Here is a 20,885-nt window from a genome sequence, read left to right as displayed (position 1 = left end):
GATTATTTACACATTTTAATAAAACAGTCAATTCTGACTTTCAGGCTGATCTTGGAAGTGAGATGCTTATCATGAATAGCAAGAACATCAAATACAATAACAGTGTGATTTTGTGATCTGGTATTGTGCATGTCTAACATAATTTCAAAGTATAATTTTACATAAAACATGTAAACATTCATGTGAAAATGAAAGGACACCCTATTAAATTCTGTGGTTTTATGTATCAGGAATAATAAAATAAATAATAAATCAAATAATTTGGTCTTATAGGTAAATACAACCTCAGATGAACAACAACACATGACATATTACACCGTGTCATTATTTATTTAACAGAAACCAGGCCAAAATGGAGAAGCCATGGGTGTCAAACTAAGTACACTCTTACTGCTTCCATAGGAATTAAGAGGGTGAGTAGCAGTCAGGCACTGCTAATCAAATGCGTTTGATGAACTGATCATCAGCGAGCGTGATCACCTCTATAACAGCAGAAGTTTGGGCAGTTTGCTGGTCCTGAAGCCTTCAGGTGTGTGTTAACACAATGCCAGGAAGGAAAGACATCAGCACTGATCTTAGAGCAGCAACTGTTGCTGCCATCAATCTGAGAAGGGTTATACGGCCATTTCCAAACAATTTGATGTCCAACATTCTACAGTGAGGAAGATTATTCTCAAGTGGAAATCATTCAAGACAGTTGCCAATCTTCGTCTCAGTAAATTCACCCCAAGATCAGGCCGTGCAATGCAACAGGACAATGATCCCAAGCACACAACAGAATGGCTGAAAAAAGAAAGAATTAAAGTGTTGCAATGGCCCAGTCAAAGTCCAGACCTCAACCCAACTGAAATGTTGTGACGTATAAACAAATGCCCACAAACAACTGAAGCAACGTTATAAAGGCCAGAATCTATATTTATTATTTGTGTATATATACAGTGCTATGCATAAGTTTAGACACCCATACTATGGTTGACTAAAAAGAGGAATAAAAAATCATCTTTTGGAAACTGAACTTAATGCCTTAATTAAAAAAATTAGGAAAAATCCAACCTTTAAGGACACCAATTTTCTTTGTGAATGAATAATGTATCGAAAATAAATAAATGTTCTTCCTTAAAATACAGGGTGCATAAGTTTTTTTTTTTTTTTTTTTTTAAGTTTGGACACCCCTATGTTAAATTCCCATAGAGCCAGGCAGATTTTTATTTTTAAAGGCCAGTTACTTCATGGATCCAGGATACTATGCATCCTGATAAAGTTCCCTTGGCCTTTGGAATTAAAATAGCCCCACATCATCACATAGCCTTCACCATACCTAGAGATTGGCATGGAGTACTTTCCATAAGATCATCTCTCAATGCAAATCAAACTAGCTATTAGGCTAACTGAAATAAAACCATGCCAATCTCTAGGTATGGTGAATGCTATGTGATGATGTGGGGCTATTTTAATTCCAAAGGCCAAGGGAACTTTATCAGGATGCATAGTATCCTAAAAATAAAATAAAAAAATACTTAAAAATAAAAATCTGCCTGCCTCTATGGGAATTTAACATAGGGGTGTCCAAATTTATGCACCCTGTATTTTAAGGAAGAACATTTATTTATTTACGATACATTATTCATTCACAAAGAAAATTGGTGTCCTTAAAGGTTGGATTTTTCCTAATTTTTTAAATTAAGGCATTAAGTTCAATTTCCAAAAGATGATTTTTTATTCCTCTTTTTAGTCAACTTTAGCATGGGTGTCTAAACTTATGCATTGCACTGTATATGTATATATGTATATATATATATATATATATATATATATATATATATATATATATATATATATATATATATATATATATATATACTATTTTTCAGATGCCGATTCACTTGTACATAGAAACTCACATATTGAGTTAAAGTTTAAAACCTAAAAAAAGCAAGACTAATAATATAATATACTAATATTGTCTTGCTTATTTTAGGTTTTAAACTCTTTTTATGTACAAGTGAATCGGCATCTGAAAAATAGTGTTTAAAAATAGATACAAATAAAAAAAATTAGCATTAAGTTCGGTGAGCAGAGTGGCTTCTTCAGAAACAGGAAATCTCACATATACGCCAGCCCACAAAGAACAGAATGATACGTGTACAGCAGAACAAGGAAGACTGAAACAGACACAAAACAAGTGAGAAATGTAAAACATGTCCAAGATGATATTACTATTTGTCAGCCTTTTCCTTGGGAATATTCCTTCATTTACATTTTCAGCATCATCCGAACCCAGTGAGTATCATATAACTATTTTGAAAATAAAATGTTTTTTTCATTATTATTAGATTTGACATTATGTTGACTTTACAAACCATATAATACTAAGTAAGGTTGACAAAAGTAAATTCTGAGGGTAGGGTACGTTGTCTTTTTATTCATTTCTTCCCCATTTTGTGGTTTTATTTGCATTTTAAAACTACGGAAGTAATGTGGTTGTACAACATTTAAGATGTTGAAATATGTTAACATATATAGGGCCAAAAAAGTCTGGCCACAGAGATTATTTCCAAAATGTCTGATCTGCCATGATGTGTATGTTTAACATGAGCTTTTCTGTTTAGTTTTTTATACAAATACCTCAATTAAAATATTCTAAGAATTCTTGTGTAAGTCAATGATTTTATACTTTCAATTTGAATTAATATTATTTAATAAACTTGTGTTTTTGACTAAACAATTTACATATTTCCTGTAGGCTATGTATACGTGTCTGTCTTTCTGAGTGAGCGTCCTCTACTGACAAAAAATATGCATTACAAGCTGTAATTATTTAGAAAAATTAACCTCAGGAGTTTGTAAATAAATTAAGGTTCTACAAAGTATACCCAAGGTGCATTTACTATACTGTTTCTCTCATCTTTACCCAGAAATAAACTGCCTTATCATAAATCTGGACTATGTTAACTGCACATGGAATGATCTTGGGCTCAAGTACAATTACAGTTTCAAGAGCAGGTGCGTATGTTGTACAAAATAGAAAAACATGTAATTTTGGATGAAAATATCAAGACAAACAATTTTCTTTTGATTTCTCTTAGGTTTTCACATTCCGAAATTCAGAATTGTTCTACATATCACAAGATTAACAGTGTTAATGTGGGCTGCATGTTTCCCTACAAAGAAAAACAAAGGTTTAATTGGTTGACCACATGGCTGTACAGTGACACTGGCAGTTTGGTGGCAGAGCAGAACCATTCTCTGAAAGAATATGGTATGAAAAGTTATTCATATTTCGTACAACTTGACAACAACTGTATGGCAATAACTGGTTGATGGACTGATACGTTATACTGTGTTGCTAATCAGTGAAGCTTAACCCTCCGTTCAACCTGTCTGTGGTGGAGAGAAAAGACGCTGAACTAGTGCTCTACTGGAATGTCACGAATGATCACAGCTGTATTGAGAGTGAAGTTCGTCACAGGACAAATAACAATGACTGGAAGGTATAAAGGTCGTCATATTTATCACACACACAAACGCAAAGAAAAATGTAATTCATGTATTTGACAAATTCAATTCCACAAAAATCGGTGTTGCCTACACCGTGTTATCCTCTTTTTTTAAATTTGCACCCTGTTGACTTCAATGGGGCAAGTTTTAAACCTGCTTTTAGCCTCTTTACATCCTTGATGTGTCATTACAAGTGCCCAGCCATGTGAGTGATTCCTTCAGAGTGATCACGGGTGAATCTGACTGCAGTAGATGTGAAAGATATGAATAAAAATGAAGTTAATTCGGCCAGCGCTCATACCTGTGTTTACGTCCTGTTTTCGGTTGAAGTCCAAAGTAGTCGATTGTCGAGTTCATGCGCATATGTCTAGTTACCTATGATCACGCGCGTGAACTCGACAATCGACTACTTTGGACTTCAACCGAAAACAGGATGTAAACACAGGTATGAGCGCTGGCCGAATTAACCATAGATATCATATATATGGAATTAACTTCATTTTAACGGATGGTGTAGCAATATTGTTGTCCGGGTGGAAATCGGGAGAAATTCGGGAGAAAGGTCGGTCCGGGAGATTTTCGGGAGGGGCTTTGAATTTTGAATCGAGAGGGTTGGCATGTGTGATTTACGAAAAGCTCGAGCTGATACAACGATTGTGATTTTTATATTCCCTTAAAAAGCAACTATTAAATAAACAAATAAACTGAATAAAAATAAATTATCATTGCTATGTATCTCACCTTGTGACACAAAACGTGGCACAGTTAACAACTTCTCTCTCTCCAGAACCCCCGTGTGGGCAGCAGGACCTCCTTCATTTTGCCTTTTCCCTCCAAAAAACGGTATGAGTTCCAGGTCAGGGCTCGAATCTCATCAATCTGCGGAGAGTCTAAGTTTTGGAGCGACTGGAGTGAGTCTGTGTACTGGGGATCTTTAACCCATGGTACGGAGTTGTCATATGGCAACAATTAATTACTACTCATGTCCTTGTTATTCAGAAAAAATACAATAGTTGAAAACAATAATGAAAAGTGCAGCAGTGGCTTTATTGGCAACTCTTTTCCCAGAGAGTCTGTCTCCTGTGTCTGTGACGACACTGGTGTTGTATACAGTGGGAGCCACAATAATACTCGTCATACTCTCCTGCTTGCTGGTCCGTAGTGAGAGGTTAGAATACATTTTTTTGTCCATTCATTTTAAACATTTTAGTTTAATCATTTTCAACAATAAAATTGTTTTATTTACTCTAATCTAATGTTTAATGTTCCTTAGATTAAGAATAATTTTAATACCAGTGGTACCAAATGCAGGACGAAATGTAAGCAAATACCTTGCATCCCTTTTTGACAATGATGGCAATATAGAGGTAAGCAGTTTTTTGTTTTTTAGTCATGTACCTTGAATTTGTTTTTTTTTAATTCATAGAGGGGAATGTGAGAATATATCATCTTTTTTTCACACAGAAATGGCTGTCCGTGCCTAAAGATCTGGAGAGCGGCTTCAAACCCAATTTCACAGAGCGTGCCTGTCCTGTGCGCGAGTACGGAATGGTGTCCCAGTCCAGCAGTGGCAGTGAAAACATCCTCTCAAAGCCAACAGACCTGTCGTCAGATTACCAATGCATGCATAGATATTCATCAGCCTCCACCATAACTGGACCTGCTGAACCCCTACCAACCCAGGACCCATCTCCAGTGGATAACCCAGTCTAGGTATCTGTCTTAATCTGACGGAGGCAATTCAGTGTAAGAGTTTAGAAATAAGTGTTATGAAATCAGAATTTTGATTGATGAAAAGTAGAACATTTACAGGTGAAAAAAAAGTGTTAAATAATTATGAAATCCAGTATTGGCATTTTGCAGACATTTTGGGTCCGTGTAACGCTTCACAATTCAGTTTTCAGACCATACAATGCAAATGCAAAATGTTTTTCCAGTTACATTATCAATGGATATTTGCCTTTTTCTCCCCTTTTTCAATTTTACTTTTGCTAAATTGTGACTTCGGAAACAAACATTCGAATAAATGAAATCTAACCGATTTCTATTTTTCCATTTTTCGTCTTGTAATTTGCGCGGTGGGCGGTACCATTAGCACGGGGGTGTGGCCGTGGACTAACTTTACTATCATTTCATTGATGTAACTGCTTTATTTACACTGCATGCACGTTTGAGGAGAAGTTTAAAAGACGGAACACAGGACGACATTTTTCACCCGAAGTGCCATCATTTTTATTATTAATAGTCTGTGCTAAATTATAAGGCAGTCTCGGACCGGCCATCGGGAGCAGCCGGGAAAAGTGAAATCCCGGTAGCCTGGATTTGGCACATTGCCCTTGTTTGTATTTACCTATTCATTCTTACTTTATTTTATTGATATATAGGTCTAGCTATATCCTTGTTGTTGTTCATTTTACATGGTACAGTAGCCTAGGCAGCCACAACCACGAGATCCCAGACAGTTCATTTTCAGTGCAGCAGAACGGGGGGTGGCTCGCGAGCAGCAGCGCTTTTCAAGATCCTTCACGGGAATCTAGAATAACGATAAAAAGTATAACCTACTAAGCAAAAATATAGAAAAAATAAGCATATCCCCCCCCCCCCAATTTTTTAAGGTTTTTAGCTCTCGTTTGTAGGCTAATACAATATTTAATGTCTATAGTGCTGATTCATTGTCGAATGGCGAATTTAATGTGCTCGAATGAATAAATAAAAAACAAGCTGGGCAATGTGCCAAACATAGCAAGGTATTTCTGTTTATTTATTGAAAATAAATAAATATTATTGCTCTTGATTTGCAGCAGTTATAGCCTAGTATCGCCTCATGCTCATATCCCGGCGAACTGCTTCTATTGTAATGAACAGACTAGAGTTCTACAACTGTGCTAGATTTAAGGGCATTTTACGGGAACGAGAAGCGGTGTAGAGCTAAAGCACACAGAAGCTCAAGCGGATGCCGTGGTAACGAACAATGCCCGATAGTGAAAACATCTGCCATCTTTATTACTGTAGGCTCACTTTTCCCGGCTGCTCCCGATGGCCGGTCCGAGACTGCCTTATAATTTAGCACAGACTATTAATAATAAAAATGATGGCACTTCGGGGGAAAAATGTCGTCCTGTGTTCCGTCTTTTAAACTTCTCCTCAAACGTGCATGCAGTGTAAATAAAGCAGTTACATCATTGAAATGACAGTAAAGTTAGTCCACGGCCACACCCCCGTGCTAATGGTACCGCCCACGGCGCAAATTACAAGACGAAAAATGGAAAAATAGAAAATCGGTTAGATTTAATTTATTCGAATGTTTGTTTCCGAAATCACAATTTAGCAAAAGTAATATTGAAAAAGGGGAGAAAAAGGCAAATATCCATTGATCATGTAACTGGAAAAACAATGTCTGGTTTCAATTTTGCATTTGCATTGTATGGTCTGAAAACTGAATTGTGAAGCGTTACACGGACCATTTTGTTTTAAAAAATCAACTCAGAGTCAAGTTACATATCAAAACAAGGAATGAGAAATGAAAAGCGGCCAAAAAAGTCCCATTGACTTAACATTGCGACGAACTTTGACCACACGTAGCTCTGAGCGAGGATTTCGCAGAAACGTGTGATTTGCCACATTTGAAGAGGCTAACAGGCTCTGTAAGAACATACCTCACAATGGGGTAAAAGTTGCACCCCTGGGGGGCAGGAGATGCCCAAAGTTGCCCCATTGACTTACTATGGGGAAGGAACGTCCCGTGAAACACACATGCTTTTCCTACTAAGGTAAATTGCATAGGGACTTTGTATTGAACGTAGCTCTGGATCACAGTGTCATAGAGACAAGGGGGAGGCCTCATTTTACTCAGACGACCAATCAGTCTCTCAGGATCATTGTGAAGCTATCAAGCCACGCCCTAGCAACCATTTAGAGCCCCTTAGCAACAAGTTCCATAGACTTCCATTGAAAGAGTTCAAAGAGATACAGTGCCTTGCATAAGTTTAGACACCCATACTAAAGTTGACTAAAAAGAGGAATAAAAAATCATCTTTTGGAAATTGAACTTAATGCCTTAATTTAAAAAATTAGGAAAAATCCAACCTTTAAGGACACCAATTTTCTTTGTGAATGAATAATGTATCGTAAATAAATAAATGTTCTTCCTTAAAATACAGGGTGCATAAGTCTGGGCACCCCTATGTTAAATTCCCATAGAGGCAGGCAGATTTTTATTTTTAAAGGCCAGTTACTTCATGGATCCAGGATACTATGCATCCTGATAAAGTTCCCTTGGCCTCTGGAATTAAAATAGCCCCACATCATCACATAGCATTCACCATACCTAGAGATTGGCATGGTTTTATTTCAGTTAGCCTAATAGCTAGTTTGATTTGCATTGAGAGATGATCTTATGGAAAGTACTCCATGCCAATCTCTAGGTATGGTGAAGGCTATGTGATGATGTGGGGCTATTTTAATTCCAGAGGCCAAGGGAACTTTATCAGGATGCATAGTATCCTGGATCCATGAAGTAACTGGCCTTTAAAAATAAAAATCTGCCTGCCTCTATGGGAATTTAACATAGGGGTGTCCAAACTTATGCACCCTGTATTTTAAGGAAGAACATTTATTTATTTACGATACATTATTCATTCACAAAGAAAACTGATGTCCTTAAAGGTTGAATTTTTCCTAATTTTTTAAATTAAGGCATTAAGTTCAGTTTCCAAAAAATGATTTTTTATTCCTCTTTTAAGTCAACTTTAGCATGGGTGTCTAAACTTATGCATAGCACTGTATCTCCAGACTGAATTGTCATAGAAACGTGGGGGTGGTCTCATTTGACTCGGGGCAGCAAACAGCCAATCATGAATCACCTCAACACTTCCAAGCCCCGCCCTAGCAACCATTGTCGAGCACCTTAGCAACCAAAATCCAAAGAGGGATATCTTCCATTCTGAATGTCACAGAGGCATGGGAGTCGGTTTATATCATTCATAGTGACAAGAAGCCTTTGGAGTTTCATGATTGGCAGCTGACAAGCCACTCCCTAGCAACCAAACAGAGTACCCTAGCAACCAAAATCCAAAGAGGGATATCTTCCATTCTGAATGTCACAGAGGCATGGGAGTTGGTTTATATCATTCATAGTGACAAGAAGCCTTTGGAATTGCATCATTGGCAGCTGCCAAGTAAATCCCTAGCAGCCAAACAGAGTACCCTAGCAACCAAAATCCAAAGAGGGATATCTTCCATTCTGAATGTCGCAGAGGTATGGGAGTTGGTTTATATCATTCATACTGACAAGCAGCCTTTGAGTTTCATGATTGGCAGTTGCCAAGACACTCCCTAGCAACCAAACAGAGTACCCTAGCAACCAAAATCCAAAGAGGGATATCTTCCATTCTGAATGTCACAGAGGCATGGGAGTTGGTTTATATCATTCATAGTGACAAGAAGCCTTTGGAATTGCATCATTGGCAGCTGCCAAGTAACTCCATAGCAACCAAACAGAGTACCCTAGCAACCAAAATCCAAAGAGGCATATCTTCCATTCTGAATGTCGCAGTGGCATGGGAGTTGGTTTATATCATTCATAGTGACAAGAAGCCTTTGGAGTTTCATGATTGGCAGCTGCCAAGCTACTCCCTAGCAGCCAAACAGAGTACCCTAGCAACCGTTTAGCTAAACGTATATCTCTGCATCAGAACATTGTATAGAGATGGGAGTTGGTTTATAGCATTCATACTGACAAGAAGCCTTTGCAGTTTCATCATTAGCAGCTGCCAAGCTACTCCATAGCACCCAAACAGAGTACCCTAGCAACCATTTTACAAGACCTACATCTCTGCATCAGAATATTGTATAGAGATGGGGGTTGCCTCATTAGTTTCAGTTGGAAAACAGTCTGTAAATATCACCATGCAACTAGCATCCATTTAGAGCCACCTAGCAACCATATTGCAAAATATAGAAGCCATATTTCAGCTCCACAACATCGTACAGACATGGTTGTTGCCTCGTATGCAATTATGTACAGCACCCTAGCAACCGCTTAGGAACCACCCAAAATACCTTGGAAACCGCCTAGAACACCATAGCAACCGCCAAGTAAAACCCTAGCAATCGTGCCGAATTTTGCCACTGCAAGCACCACTCACATTTTCTTCAGGAAATGTACATTCTAGTTTCTTATGTTCTTTTTTTTAAGCAGGATAATGTGTTTGTCATTTAAATTATTATTTTTTTAATAAAGATGCTGTTCGTTTTCTCCATTTAATAGACATGTAAGCACTTTTCATGTGTTTTTTTCCCCAGATTGTTTGCTCTTGTTCAGTTTGTTATTCACTTGTGTGTTATTATTTTCCTCGACATGTTATGTCCGCTGTTTTCGACATGAGATTTCTGTAGTTACAGGTAGGAAGCCTAGTAAAATATTAGTCTACTAACATTTTTGTTAAAGCAATGAGCTTTGTATCAGTGTAAGATGTGTCTGATAAGAGATTTGGAAGAAAGAAGTCAATTCTAGAGTATGATTTGTGTACTGATGGTGAAAAGCCCTTCACCTTCCAAACCATGATTTAGAGTGCTTAATAGTTATTTGTGATTCATGCTGCTGCCAATTGGCAATGTAGTTGCAGTTTCATTTCAAATAGAGTTTCATTTTAACTAGCTCTGGGATTTTACTTTTCAATTATTTTGCTTTTCTTTATGTATTTATTCAGAAAAGGTCTAAAAAAAAGGCATTTAAAATCTTAAAATTAAACAATGTTGGTATGTTGCTGAAATGTATATTTTGCTGTGTTGATCATCAGTAGTAATGAACAAGTTTTGAGTTGTTTGTACACAAATATTATGCTTAAAGAATGTAATGCAATGTCTGTGATGATTATTTATACATTTTGGATTAAATTATTCTTTTTATTTCATTTTTCACAGTCAATTCTGATGTTTGAGCTGATGTTGAAGTGGGATGCTTATGCTCATAACTGCAATAACATTAAATACAATTCATATTTAATGAAACTTTTAGGTACTTGGTTAAAACTTAATGTGACACGCACTAAAGAATCATTAGAATAGGTCTTAGCAACATGAACATGATTAGAAACTACCCAAAAACGTACTATCCATAAATAGCATGCATTTTTTTTTCTACAACATCATTTTTAAGTATAAATGTACATAAATCATGGCTGGTCGTATAACATCATAATAGTTTTGTTAGTTTAAAAAACTAGGTACAAAACAGAATTGCATTTATCCAAGCTGGTCTTCATATTGTTTCCTGAAGCAGTCTCCAGCAGGGAAGAAATCCCAGCATCTCTCTTGGTACATCTTCCACACATATGATTCCTGTCAAACACACACGCATATCCTATATGTTTGAATGACTCTTCATTATTGTTATGATGAGGTGTGAACATTGTGACATGTCTCACCTGCCCAGTGTGCTCCGTTTCATCCTTGTTGATTAAGTACATCAGGAAGAACCTAGTCAAGAGAGAAACATTAGTTCTGTTTGTCTGGAGATGGAGACATTGTATAACATCAGAAAGGTGCCATAAAACTGAATTGCTCACATGTAATTGGCCAGGTTGTGTTCTTCAAGCGTATGGGTCTCAAAGCCATGTGGAGTTGTATCAAAATAATCACTCCCAATACCACATATAAAGCATTTGGTCTGAAGAAGCAATGCAATGTGTAAAATCAGACAGACAGCTAAGTATATAAATACTTACTATGTATTTTTTTATTGGACAGTAATGATCTCAGTACCTCCATATCTTCTTTTACTTGCTCTTGCTGGTCTCTCAGCTCCCCAAAAGCATCAATGATCAGACCTGTGCAGGCAAACATGCATTGGCAGTGAATTGCAGTGCAGTGTTTTCAATCAGATCCAGAAAATGAAATTTCATAGCCAGCCATAAATCTCCAAAACCTAAGATTTAATGTGGTTTAATTGCTAGGATGTTACACAAGTTGAAAAGCATGACAAGTCTCACCTTGAATGATGGCCAGCAGGATGACGATGACAAAAAAGAAAAAAGTGATGTCGAAGACCACACGATAGAGTTCATACTCGTCCCCTGCTGGGTCCTCAATCTCGTCTCCTATACCTCCACCTGCCCGAACACCCACATACATGTGGAACAGATAACACTGCCAAGAGAAAGAGAGAGATTTGTTGGATTATACAGGATGTGTTTGGTTAGCGAAGAAAAACAATTTTTTTTAAGTAATATACATTATTGGAGAAAGAGAATAAATGACAATTTGATTGTATAATGAAGTGACCAACCGTCATCATGTCGTCACACTTCATGTCCGGCTCATCCTCGTCCTCGCTCTTATTGTAGAACTTCCTGAAGAAGTTGAAGGCCACCACAGTGTAAAGGTACACAACCACAGCCAGCAAACCCACAGTCATCATCAGCTAAAAACAATCCAACAGAGTCAACCGGTGCATCAGTACTGATTTCCAGAACCAGTTTTGTTTTGTTGTACTGACTGTACCTGTTTTCCATTGTGTGTGACGGAGGAAAGAATTGTACGCAGGGTCTTGACACCCATTGCAATGTCCAAAAGGTGACAAGCAAAGAAGAAATGATTGTAATGTCCCAGAAGTGACATCACGGTGTACCACACCAGGTAGAGGAAAGTCTACAAATAAAGAACACGTTAGTGCACATGACATGAACTTTGCAATCAATCAATCAATCAATCAATAAAATAAAACATATTAGCTCACAAAAAAGACTTACATTGTCTGTGAACACAACTCCAAACTTCCAGATCTGATACTTGATGTCAATGGCAGTGAGCCTAAAAAATAATATGGAAATAAAATCTAAAACTTAATCTCATATGAAAACATTGCCTTGACCAGTGGTTTTAGGGCAGGATGATCTGATTATGAAAAGATAAGTGGCAAATAATAACACATAACCTAAATGTAATATCTTAGATAAGATGTCACAAACTTATATGCCAGTAGTGATGTATTTTTAATACCATGCAAGCATGGAGTTGTCTGGCTCTTCGTGTTTCTTGTCTGTCTGTTGTTTGCTGACATCCAGCGATGCCAGATCCATACCCAGCAGCTCTGCGATTCGCTCACGTCCATAAATATCTCCGTATTTATCCAGAACCTTACAAAATAATCAAGAATAATAAAGCTTTGTAAATGCACTCATTTTAAACCAAAACACCAACTAACAGGAAGAATATTGGTTTACCTTTCGCTTAACAAATTTGTCCCAGTAGTTGGTGGGAAAGGAGCTAAAACAATGATAAAGAGTATTAGTTTTTTTAATAATTATTATTAAAGGACCACGACTGGCTAGGTCTGCTAATGAACACTTATTAGAACACTTATCCTAGTGCATTATGGAAACATTAATTAGGGACCACATACCAGATGTACAAAACAACTTTGAGCTCAAAACATAATCTAGGTTAACTTTCGTTTTAGTCTACATGTCCGTTTTCAGATATATCTTATAAGAAACAGCTCCATAATAATCAAGATGTCTCCACACTTACGGTGTATTTAGCACCAATCTGTCCCACTGGCCTTTGATGTCATCATCCTCTGGCTGTTCAGTGATGTAAAGACCATCAAACTCCAGCTTTCTCGCCAGCTCTTTCTCTCTCCTAAAAATTACCAGTGGAATCTAACAGACCATGACATCATGATCACTCACTGATAGCACAAATAAATAAGAATATTCGTGTACATATTCAAGATCAGAATTAAATAAAAACCAAAAATCAAAACTGATAATCATATAAGTTCAGGCACTAAAATATGAAACTAGTGGTTAAAACCTTAAGGCAGTTGTATCCAATGATGGTTATGAAAGCGATGACGGTGTGCAGAATGGACAGGCCGGACATTGTGGGCTGCATGTATCCGGTACTCTCTTCCAGAAAATAATAGACAGGACCTTCCTCAACATCATCATCGCCTCCATCCTCTCTGCCAGAGCCATCAAAGTCCTCCCCAGAGCCTTCAAACAACCCAGAGCCTTCAAACATGCCTGAGCCTTCAAACATGCCTGAGCCTTCAAACTCATCAGTATTGGGAGGAGTATCAGATACCTGGAGAAATAAAAAGATGGAGCCTTAAAAACAAAAACTAGATTTTATTTTTATTTCTACTGTATGCGTATGCGAAAACAAAATTATTGTGAGGCATGCCATTTTAAAAGGAATTTAAAATGGTCATGAATATTTGATAATTTAAACAAAAGGACATATAAAGGAGACCAGAAATCCAAATAGACCAAAAATTTAAATGGGAAAACAATGTAAAAATCTAAAATAAGTTTACAACCTTGTAGAAGAGAAGAATGAAGTTCAAGGCAAAGGAGATGAACAAAGCCAGGAAACGAAGGTTGTAGAAGTTACGGGACAAACTGTTCTGTAGATGAACAAAGAAGGACATAAAGTTTTTTAATATATTATCGGTACTAGCAACTAGTAAGAAGGCCTTTAAAAGGAAATGGCTCAATGAAGATCCCCCATCTGAAATTTTAAATAATGTATACAATATGGAAACTCTGACCTTTTCATTAAGACAACATAACAATAGAATTTCATCATATTGGGGGAAATGGTTGAAAAGATTACATCGGTTAACTAAGTGTTTTTTGTCCCCCATGCCATGAATATATGAGATAGAAGACTGTGTCGGATGTGTAATCCTTAACACAATTTTGTCCTGCAGAATTTGATAAAAATCGAAATACTATGTATTGTAACATAAGTTATACCCGCTGACCGCTGTCTATGTATGGGTGTATGTGCTTGCATATACATGTACACAAGAATATGCGTTTCTAATGCAAGGATAAGTATGAACATTTGTATTGTAGGAAATTCTTTGGAATCTGTTCCCATTTTTCTGTATTAGTTTGGGAAAAATAATTTTATATTTTGTCCTACCATGAATTTATTTCTTTGAACATCCAGCTCGTTCCAGAGCTCAAATCCTGCTCCTTTGGCTGATTTCTTCTCCTTTGCTTTAGTGGCTTTCTTAGGTTTTGGTTCTTCTGGTGTTGTGTCAGGCTTGACCTCTGCTTCTTTCTCTGCCTTCTCTCTATTCTCAGTGCTGTTACACAATGGTCATTCAAATTCTAAATACATCTAAAATACCATGAAGAATCAAACACAAACACTACAATGTCTTGTTTTCCCTTCATTGCGGAGTCACTCACTCTGCTTTCTCAGGTTCAGGAGGATGTTCTTCGATAGCAGGAGGTTGCTCAGGTCCTGCTTCTTCTGATTGCTGTAGCATAAATAAACGAGACCAACATCACACATCTTTGTTTAGAACATTGGTGAAGAAACAAGAGGAAATGAGCCAAATGAAAACCCACATACCATTTTCCTCTTCATTAATGGAGTGCCCTCTGGAGTTGGTGGTTCCACGGGGGTCGTGTCACCCATATCTCCAAGTCCACCAGGTGTATCGATACCAGGAATCTTCCCACCATCTTTTTCCTGGATGTCCTCATCCTCTTCCTCTCCCCCTCCTGCTTCCATTGAGTCTGTTATCCCACCAGTATCCTGCTCCTCTCCACCCCTTGGTTCTCCAGGAAGGTCTCCGTGAACCTCATCCTGAGTAGGATCCGGCATGCTTGCCAGTAACTCGGTCACAGTGATGTTCTTAGCCCCTTCAACTAAACCGCCTCCAAAAAGTGTATGCCAGATGAGCAGGAAGAAACCTTTACACACACTGTAAATGAAATGGAGGATGCCCATGAGGATTGTCCACAGGAAGGTAACAAGTCCTACCACAATTTCCTTGATGGTCATCTTTCTGAGCCTACGGTACTGTCTGCGAATATTCCTAAAGGTGAACATGCCCAGGAAATTCATGACGCTTTGGATGAAATCGGCAAAGGCAGAGCTTGATTCTGGCTGGCCCTCCTCACCACCACCCTCTTCATCACCGCCACCTCCTCCATCTCCTCCTTCAGGTTCCTCCTCATCATCCTCTTCTCTCTCCTCCTCATCCTGCTCTGAAATCTGTGAAGCAATATTCATCTCGAAGATGGTGTCCTCACAGAAGTTGACAAAAAGCTCCATCTTCTCTGATTCGCCACCTTCATTGACCACATCAAATATGAACTGCCGCTTGGACTCTTTGACTTGAGGCATCTCCCACTGTTTACGATTCACCTCACTGATCTCGAAGTAGATTCTCTCAATCTTCCTGCTGGCGCCCATTATCTCAATGCGACCCAAGAATGGGCGGAAATAGTTCAGAACGCTCTCAGCTTGTTCGAGGAAGTTCTGCAACCTGGTATCATGAGGAACGTGTTCAGAGAGGTTGGTCAGCAGCACAGCTATGTTAAATCCGATATCTTTTGCTGGCTCTTGGAACCGATTGGCAAACTCCTCATAATGAATCATCTCATTCTCATCTGCCTCAGAGCAGGACAATAGGAACTGGATCTCTGAAGGTGTGTACTGTTTCTGGCTGTCCATGGCTTTCTGGAAGTCCTTCTTGGATATCAAACCTCTGGGGTCTGTCACATAGTCGCGGAATGCGTCAGATGCAACAATGTCCTTCAGCTTGAGGAACATGTCGAAGAATTTAAGGATCATTTCTACATTACTGGAGGACTCCACTAGCATGTCCACCATTTGCCGAGCAATGGTGCCATTTACAACATTACCTGTCAAATACAGAACCATACAGTGTAATCAGATCTAGACTGAATAATGTGAAATTGATGAAAATAAATGCAAGATTGTCTTCATACCCTCCAACAAAGACAATAGCATGACCACCATATCTTTCTGAAGGTCCAACAATTCCTTCAGGAGACCAATCTGACTGGAATCCTAGAAGAAAACAGAATTGACACACTAGCAGCACAATAACATATAATACATGCCAATACCTTGTTCAATATCTAAATGAACAAATTTTATAAAAATGTCTGATTTGTAAAACTCAAGGAACATATAAAATGTAACATTTTTGAATAATGTTTTAAACAAAATAAAAAACAACAACAACAAATGTAAACAATTGTTTTAGCCATAAGGTCTTCATTATTTGTAAGGGTTTAACTTGGTTAACTTTAAGGGTATGGTCAAAAAATAACTACAGTTGCATCTTTAAAAGAAACTTTACCTTATCAGATTGGCTGAGGATAATGTAAATTTCTGCAACATTTAAATGCAGGTTATTGCATGCAGCAACAATAACAGGGGTTAATAATTATTAGAAACACTCTATACATACAAGAGATCATGAAAATCATAAAAACTAAAATCAATCAGCACACTAAAGGTAGAATTATAGAATGGGCAAAACACTTTTTTAATAAAAAATCATGTAAAGCTGAAAACACATGGTTCTTTTGGGTAATGTTAACTGCCTTCCATCCATTTTCTCAGGCTGTTTGACGCACTTTTTTGCATACTTTAGATTTTTATTTATTTATTTTAAGTGAATTTATCATGTTAAATGAACAAAAAAAAACTAATTTTTGTGTCTAAAATGTTAAATACTTAAGCTAAAATATACAGAAATAAAAAGCATTTGGAATACTTCCAAATTTATATTCTTGGGTTCAAACAACCTGGATTGGGAATCTGGAACATGAAGGGGGAAAACTCAAATACAATCACTTCAATAGATAAATAGAGTGATACATACTCTTCCCTGTATACGGCGTGTGAAAAACAGTTTAATTAATCAGTTAAGCATTGAGAGCAAAAACAATATTACATTCCAACACATTATTGTTTAAAATTGAAAAAGGAATGTAACATGTTCTTAACATTAGCATGTAATATAATCATTAAGAATAGTTCTACATGAGCAACTACTATAGTTTAATTTTCATGCATTTTCTATTAGCCACTAAAATAATAAATAAGCCATTTTAGTAGAAATAAAATATATTTGCTACAGGTAAAAGTGTGCATATCCACTGACAAGACAGGGAAACTGCACTGTCATTTTATGCTCCATACAAGATGCTGAAATACTCTACAAAAACTACTCGCATATATTAAGTTGAGAAATTACTCGTACAAAAAACACTAAGCCAACTTCATGTACATGAATGTTTCAGCTATGTGATCTAATGCATTCAGAGAGAATGAACACAAACAATTTTTACATAACAGAAAAATCTATTTTAGATGGGTTACCTGAGCCAGTTTCATCATCATATGGGCAAACACATGCAGAAAGCCCACCACAGCATCCCACAGGCGACTGTGGGCCAGGGACTGCTGGTTGCCTGTGCAGGGACCCTGAAACAGAAGGATAACCCAAATATTTGGCAGCTATATGTGAATTAAGTGTATTTTAGGGGAAATGAACATACTGAGAATCACAGCAAGTAGATTCTATTCAGCTTATGCAATCACAAAAGGGTTTGTGCAGCTACATGTAGAGACTGAAATAAATTAATATAGTAAATAAACGGAATAAAAATGTCAATGATCAAAAAATAAACTGCACCTGGATATATTCGGTAAGGCTGTTGAACACCTGTTTGGCCACAGCCATAGCCTTAGAGAAGTTTCTCTTGCCTGGTTCATCTATGATGTCTTTTCCTGAGTAATACCAGTAGAAATCACTGATAGACTCCTGGAGAGAGAAAATAAATGCCCACAAAGTAATATGTGTGCTGAAATCCAAATATAAGCAACAATTTATCGGGTATTCCAGGGTAAAGTGACCTCACCTGTAGTCTAAGCAGGTAATCCACTGTGCAGATAATGACATTGATGGTGGTGGTGCTGCCTGTCTGTGTTCTGAGGTAATTCTGGAAGTCTAAAGTGAAGTAAACTCACAGATGGTTAAAAGCACAATATGTACTATAGACAGACATTACATTTCCAAAACCCTTGAAACTTGGCTCTTCAAATTCACACTGTGTTTTAAAGAGATAAAAAAAATAATAATTAACAAGACAGATTTGGAACAATATGATGGTGTGTAAAAGACCCCCCATTGTTGTGGGGCACAAATTGCAATAAATCGCAGTACAAATTTTCATATTCACTGCGGTAAAATTTATGTGCAGATTCAGGACCCACCCACCATTATTGTGACCCTCACAGAGGAGCTGTAGAAAGCGGAAGAGGTCACAAGTGAACTCATCATCAGCCATCACCTTCTCACCTAGACGAAGGAAGGAAATGTGTGGGAATTCATCACATAAAGGTGAATCTGTCTTTATGACATTCATCACAGGTTTAGTGTAGGAGCAGTCTGATTAGAACTGAGAAGAGAAAGACCGTAAGTGGAAGAAAGTGAGATTAAACAGCTTAGAGAAAGCAAACTGCCTCAAATCTCTCATGTTATGATGTTAGTGCAAACTGCAATATTTTTGTCCTTTTCTGCAAGAGATAAGCAGGAAATGTAGTTTTTTTTAGGAGTGTTTCAATCCACTGCCCAGTTCAGTATTAAGTACGCTGACCAAGGTGCACTGAAAAATCCCAGTAAGCACCAATAAAGAGTTGAGTCACTATATTCACTGATGTCCTGTAAAATCATCAGAAATGGAGGACAAACTAATATTTCATAATGGTACTGTAATTTTTAACAGATATAATAACAATGGGCAAAAAAGATATAACAAATGATACCAAAACGATCTTAGTCTTGGCACAATTTAACTGATTCACTTCCTTAGGAACTAGGGAGTAGAATGAGACACAGCCTTTTGCATAATCACTAGTTCTTTAACTCCGACTGAACTATAGCAACAAAATGAGTCACATCACAGAACTACTTTACCCAAATAACATGACACATATACATTAACTATACACATACACAATAATGTACCTATATGAAACAGATACAAGAACACTGATATACAATCACATAAACTGTGGCTCAAAAACAAAGGGGGATTAATTACAACATGAAGCCCTAACATAGATGGTACTTTAGCATGCGGGACAGACCTACTGCAATCCTAAACCTCAGCTGTGTTTGGGGAGGAAAGGAGGAGGTCATTACATAAAGCAAAATTCATAAAAATCACAGTCAGTTAAAGCCTTCAGCATGGAATGATATGTTTACAAATAGCTCCTTTGATAATTTTGTTGCAAATTTGTTGCATATAAAATTCACAAAATGTTAAATTGCAATGCTAAACTGCTGTCCACTAACATAGACTACCGTTTTGATGTGAGCAATTCTGAATGATCGATTATTGGATTAAATATGACCTCATGGCAGGGGTAAATATAGGAGAGCATATAGGGTAATGTTAGGTGCAAATTGTGAAGCCAAGACAGAGTTAGATCAGATTTGGCTCAATTCATAATCAATGGCTTGATTTGGTAAGTTTAAGTTATATGTATTTGTTAAGAATAAAACACTCAATTTAAGAATTTTAGTGTGGTCATATGAAGATTAAGACCCTTTTCGGTAGAAACAAAGCTAATGCTTATAAATACACAAAAAGAAAGTTCATTAATGCAAAAACCAACATTATGAATAAAACATTTTTTTCTGTTACACTGAATAACTAAAATGCAGCATATATTTATTGTATAATTTAATTTATAGATTAGACACAATGCAGAGTTCTAGAGTTACAGTAGATCTGTTTCAACACTCAAGGGAAGAAAGAAAAACACTTCAGTCACATTCTGTCAGTGTGAATGAATAAGTCAGATACACCTTCAGTGATCTGTACTTGTGATGTGACTGACAGTTGTTTTTACAAATCCTTGAGTGATAAGATTCATATATATACACTTAAACGTATATATATTCTTCAAAAACCAAAAAAGCTAAGTTTCAAACAAAACTGATTTCAAAGATATAAAGGGACAGAGAAGAGTGACAGGAAGAGAGAAATGAAAAGAAGAGGGACAGAGGCATTATTTACCCCGTTCTAGCTTCATGTCTGAGGCCCGTGAAGGAAAGGAGGAATGAAAAGAGATGGAGGACAAAAGTATAGTCATGGAAAAAGAGGGATGGTGAGTTGAGGGCAAACAGACGACATGGAGTGAAAAGGGAATTAATTATGGCCAATTTCATAATCTGTGTTTATTGACATCATATTAGACTAGATTATAACATCTGGAGACAAATGGAGTATATGACAATATGATTACAATTAATTTATTCAACTGATAAATTTGGTCAACAAAAATGAAGAGCATTTCCATGTTAGAATGACCAAACATGTATGATTACAGATGGATGATTGAATATTTGGATGCCATTTGTAATTTTGACAAGACTGTCTACATGTTTATGGATTGTTATATAGTTACTCTATACTTTCAAATTACATTTGATAGGACTATGATCTTCAGAGCTTTCTGTATTGAACTAAAATCTTCCTTTTGACCATTTATTGGTATTCATCTTGATGAAAAAAGATTCTAGATTATTA

At 37.0% G+C, this 20,885-nt stretch overlaps 2 protein-coding genes across 4 annotated transcripts in view; one reads left to right on the top strand and one right to left on the bottom strand.

The window, feature by feature from the left end:
• The first annotated feature begins 2,159 nt into the window (after positions 1–2,159).
• On the top strand, positions 2,160–6,065 carry LOC308683269 (cytokine receptor common subunit gamma-like). The gene is made up of 8 exons (XM_081353632.1): positions 2,160–2,280; positions 2,916–3,003; positions 3,087–3,259; positions 3,355–3,491; positions 4,286–4,442; positions 4,567–4,666; positions 4,772–4,865; positions 4,963–6,065. The coding sequence occupies exons 1-8, from the start codon at positions 2,199–2,201 to the stop codon at positions 5,209–5,211; spliced, it is 1,080 nt and encodes a 359-aa protein (XP_081209758.1). The 5' UTR covers positions 2,160–2,198; the 3' UTR covers positions 5,212–6,065.
• Positions 6,066–7,967: 1,902 nt separating this feature from the next.
• Positions 7,968–20,885, bottom strand: part of ryr1a (ryanodine receptor 1a (skeletal)) — a 52,286-nt gene continuing 39,368 nt past the window's right edge. For 2 of the 3 annotated variants that reach the window (XM_081353631.1, XM_081353629.1), the window contains 22 exons: positions 20,373–20,390; positions 18,566–18,646; positions 18,207–18,295; positions 17,981–18,109; positions 17,665–17,769; positions 16,260–16,341; positions 14,872–16,172; positions 14,706–14,776; positions 14,434–14,599; positions 13,823–13,909; positions 13,315–13,587; positions 13,030–13,160; positions 12,723–12,765; positions 12,499–12,635; positions 12,249–12,309; positions 12,001–12,147; positions 11,786–11,920; positions 11,490–11,646; positions 11,263–11,327; positions 11,067–11,167; positions 10,926–10,977; positions 7,968–10,839 (listed from right to left, as the gene is read on the bottom strand). In XM_081353631.1, coding sequence (XP_081209757.1) covers positions 10,744–10,839; positions 10,926–10,977; positions 11,067–11,167; positions 11,263–11,327; positions 11,490–11,646; positions 11,786–11,920; positions 12,001–12,147; positions 12,249–12,309; positions 12,499–12,635; positions 12,723–12,765; positions 13,030–13,160; positions 13,315–13,587; positions 13,823–13,909; positions 14,434–14,599; positions 14,706–14,776; positions 14,872–16,172; positions 16,260–16,341; positions 17,665–17,769; positions 17,981–18,109; positions 18,207–18,295; positions 18,566–18,646; positions 20,373–20,390 — 3,527 coding nt within the window. In that variant the 3' untranslated portion in view covers positions 7,968–10,743. The remainder of the gene's footprint in view (positions 10,840–10,925; positions 10,978–11,066; positions 11,168–11,262; positions 11,328–11,489; positions 11,647–11,785; positions 11,921–12,000; positions 12,148–12,248; positions 12,310–12,498; positions 12,636–12,722; positions 12,766–13,029; positions 13,161–13,314; positions 13,588–13,822; positions 13,910–14,433; positions 14,600–14,705; positions 14,777–14,871; positions 16,173–16,259; positions 16,342–17,664; positions 17,770–17,980; positions 18,110–18,206; positions 18,296–18,565; positions 18,647–20,372; positions 20,391–20,885) is intronic. The other variant, XM_081353630.1, reaches the window with a different exon arrangement.

This window comes from Scardinius erythrophthalmus, assembly GCF_964197995.2.
Source record: "Scardinius erythrophthalmus genome assembly, chromosome: 23".
In the NCBI taxonomy this organism is placed as follows: domain Eukaryota; kingdom Metazoa; phylum Chordata; class Actinopteri; order Cypriniformes; family Leuciscidae; genus Scardinius; species Scardinius erythrophthalmus.
The sequence above is the reverse complement of the archived record's forward strand: the minus strand, read 5'-3'. Positions and strand labels throughout refer to the sequence as shown.

Coding starts and splice junctions, on each gene's coding strand:
- LOC308683269 (XM_081353632.1), top strand. CDS start 2,199: ATGTCCAAGATGATATTACTATTTGTCAGCCTTTTCCTTGGGAATATT. Junction 2,281..2,915: donor TTCAGCATCATCCGAACCCA/GTGAGTATCATA, acceptor ATCTTTACCCAG/AAATAAACTGCCTTATCATA. Junction 3,492..4,285: donor CAAATAACAATGACTGGAAG/GTATAAAGGTCG, acceptor CTCTCTCTCCAG/AACCCCCGTGTGGGCAGCAG.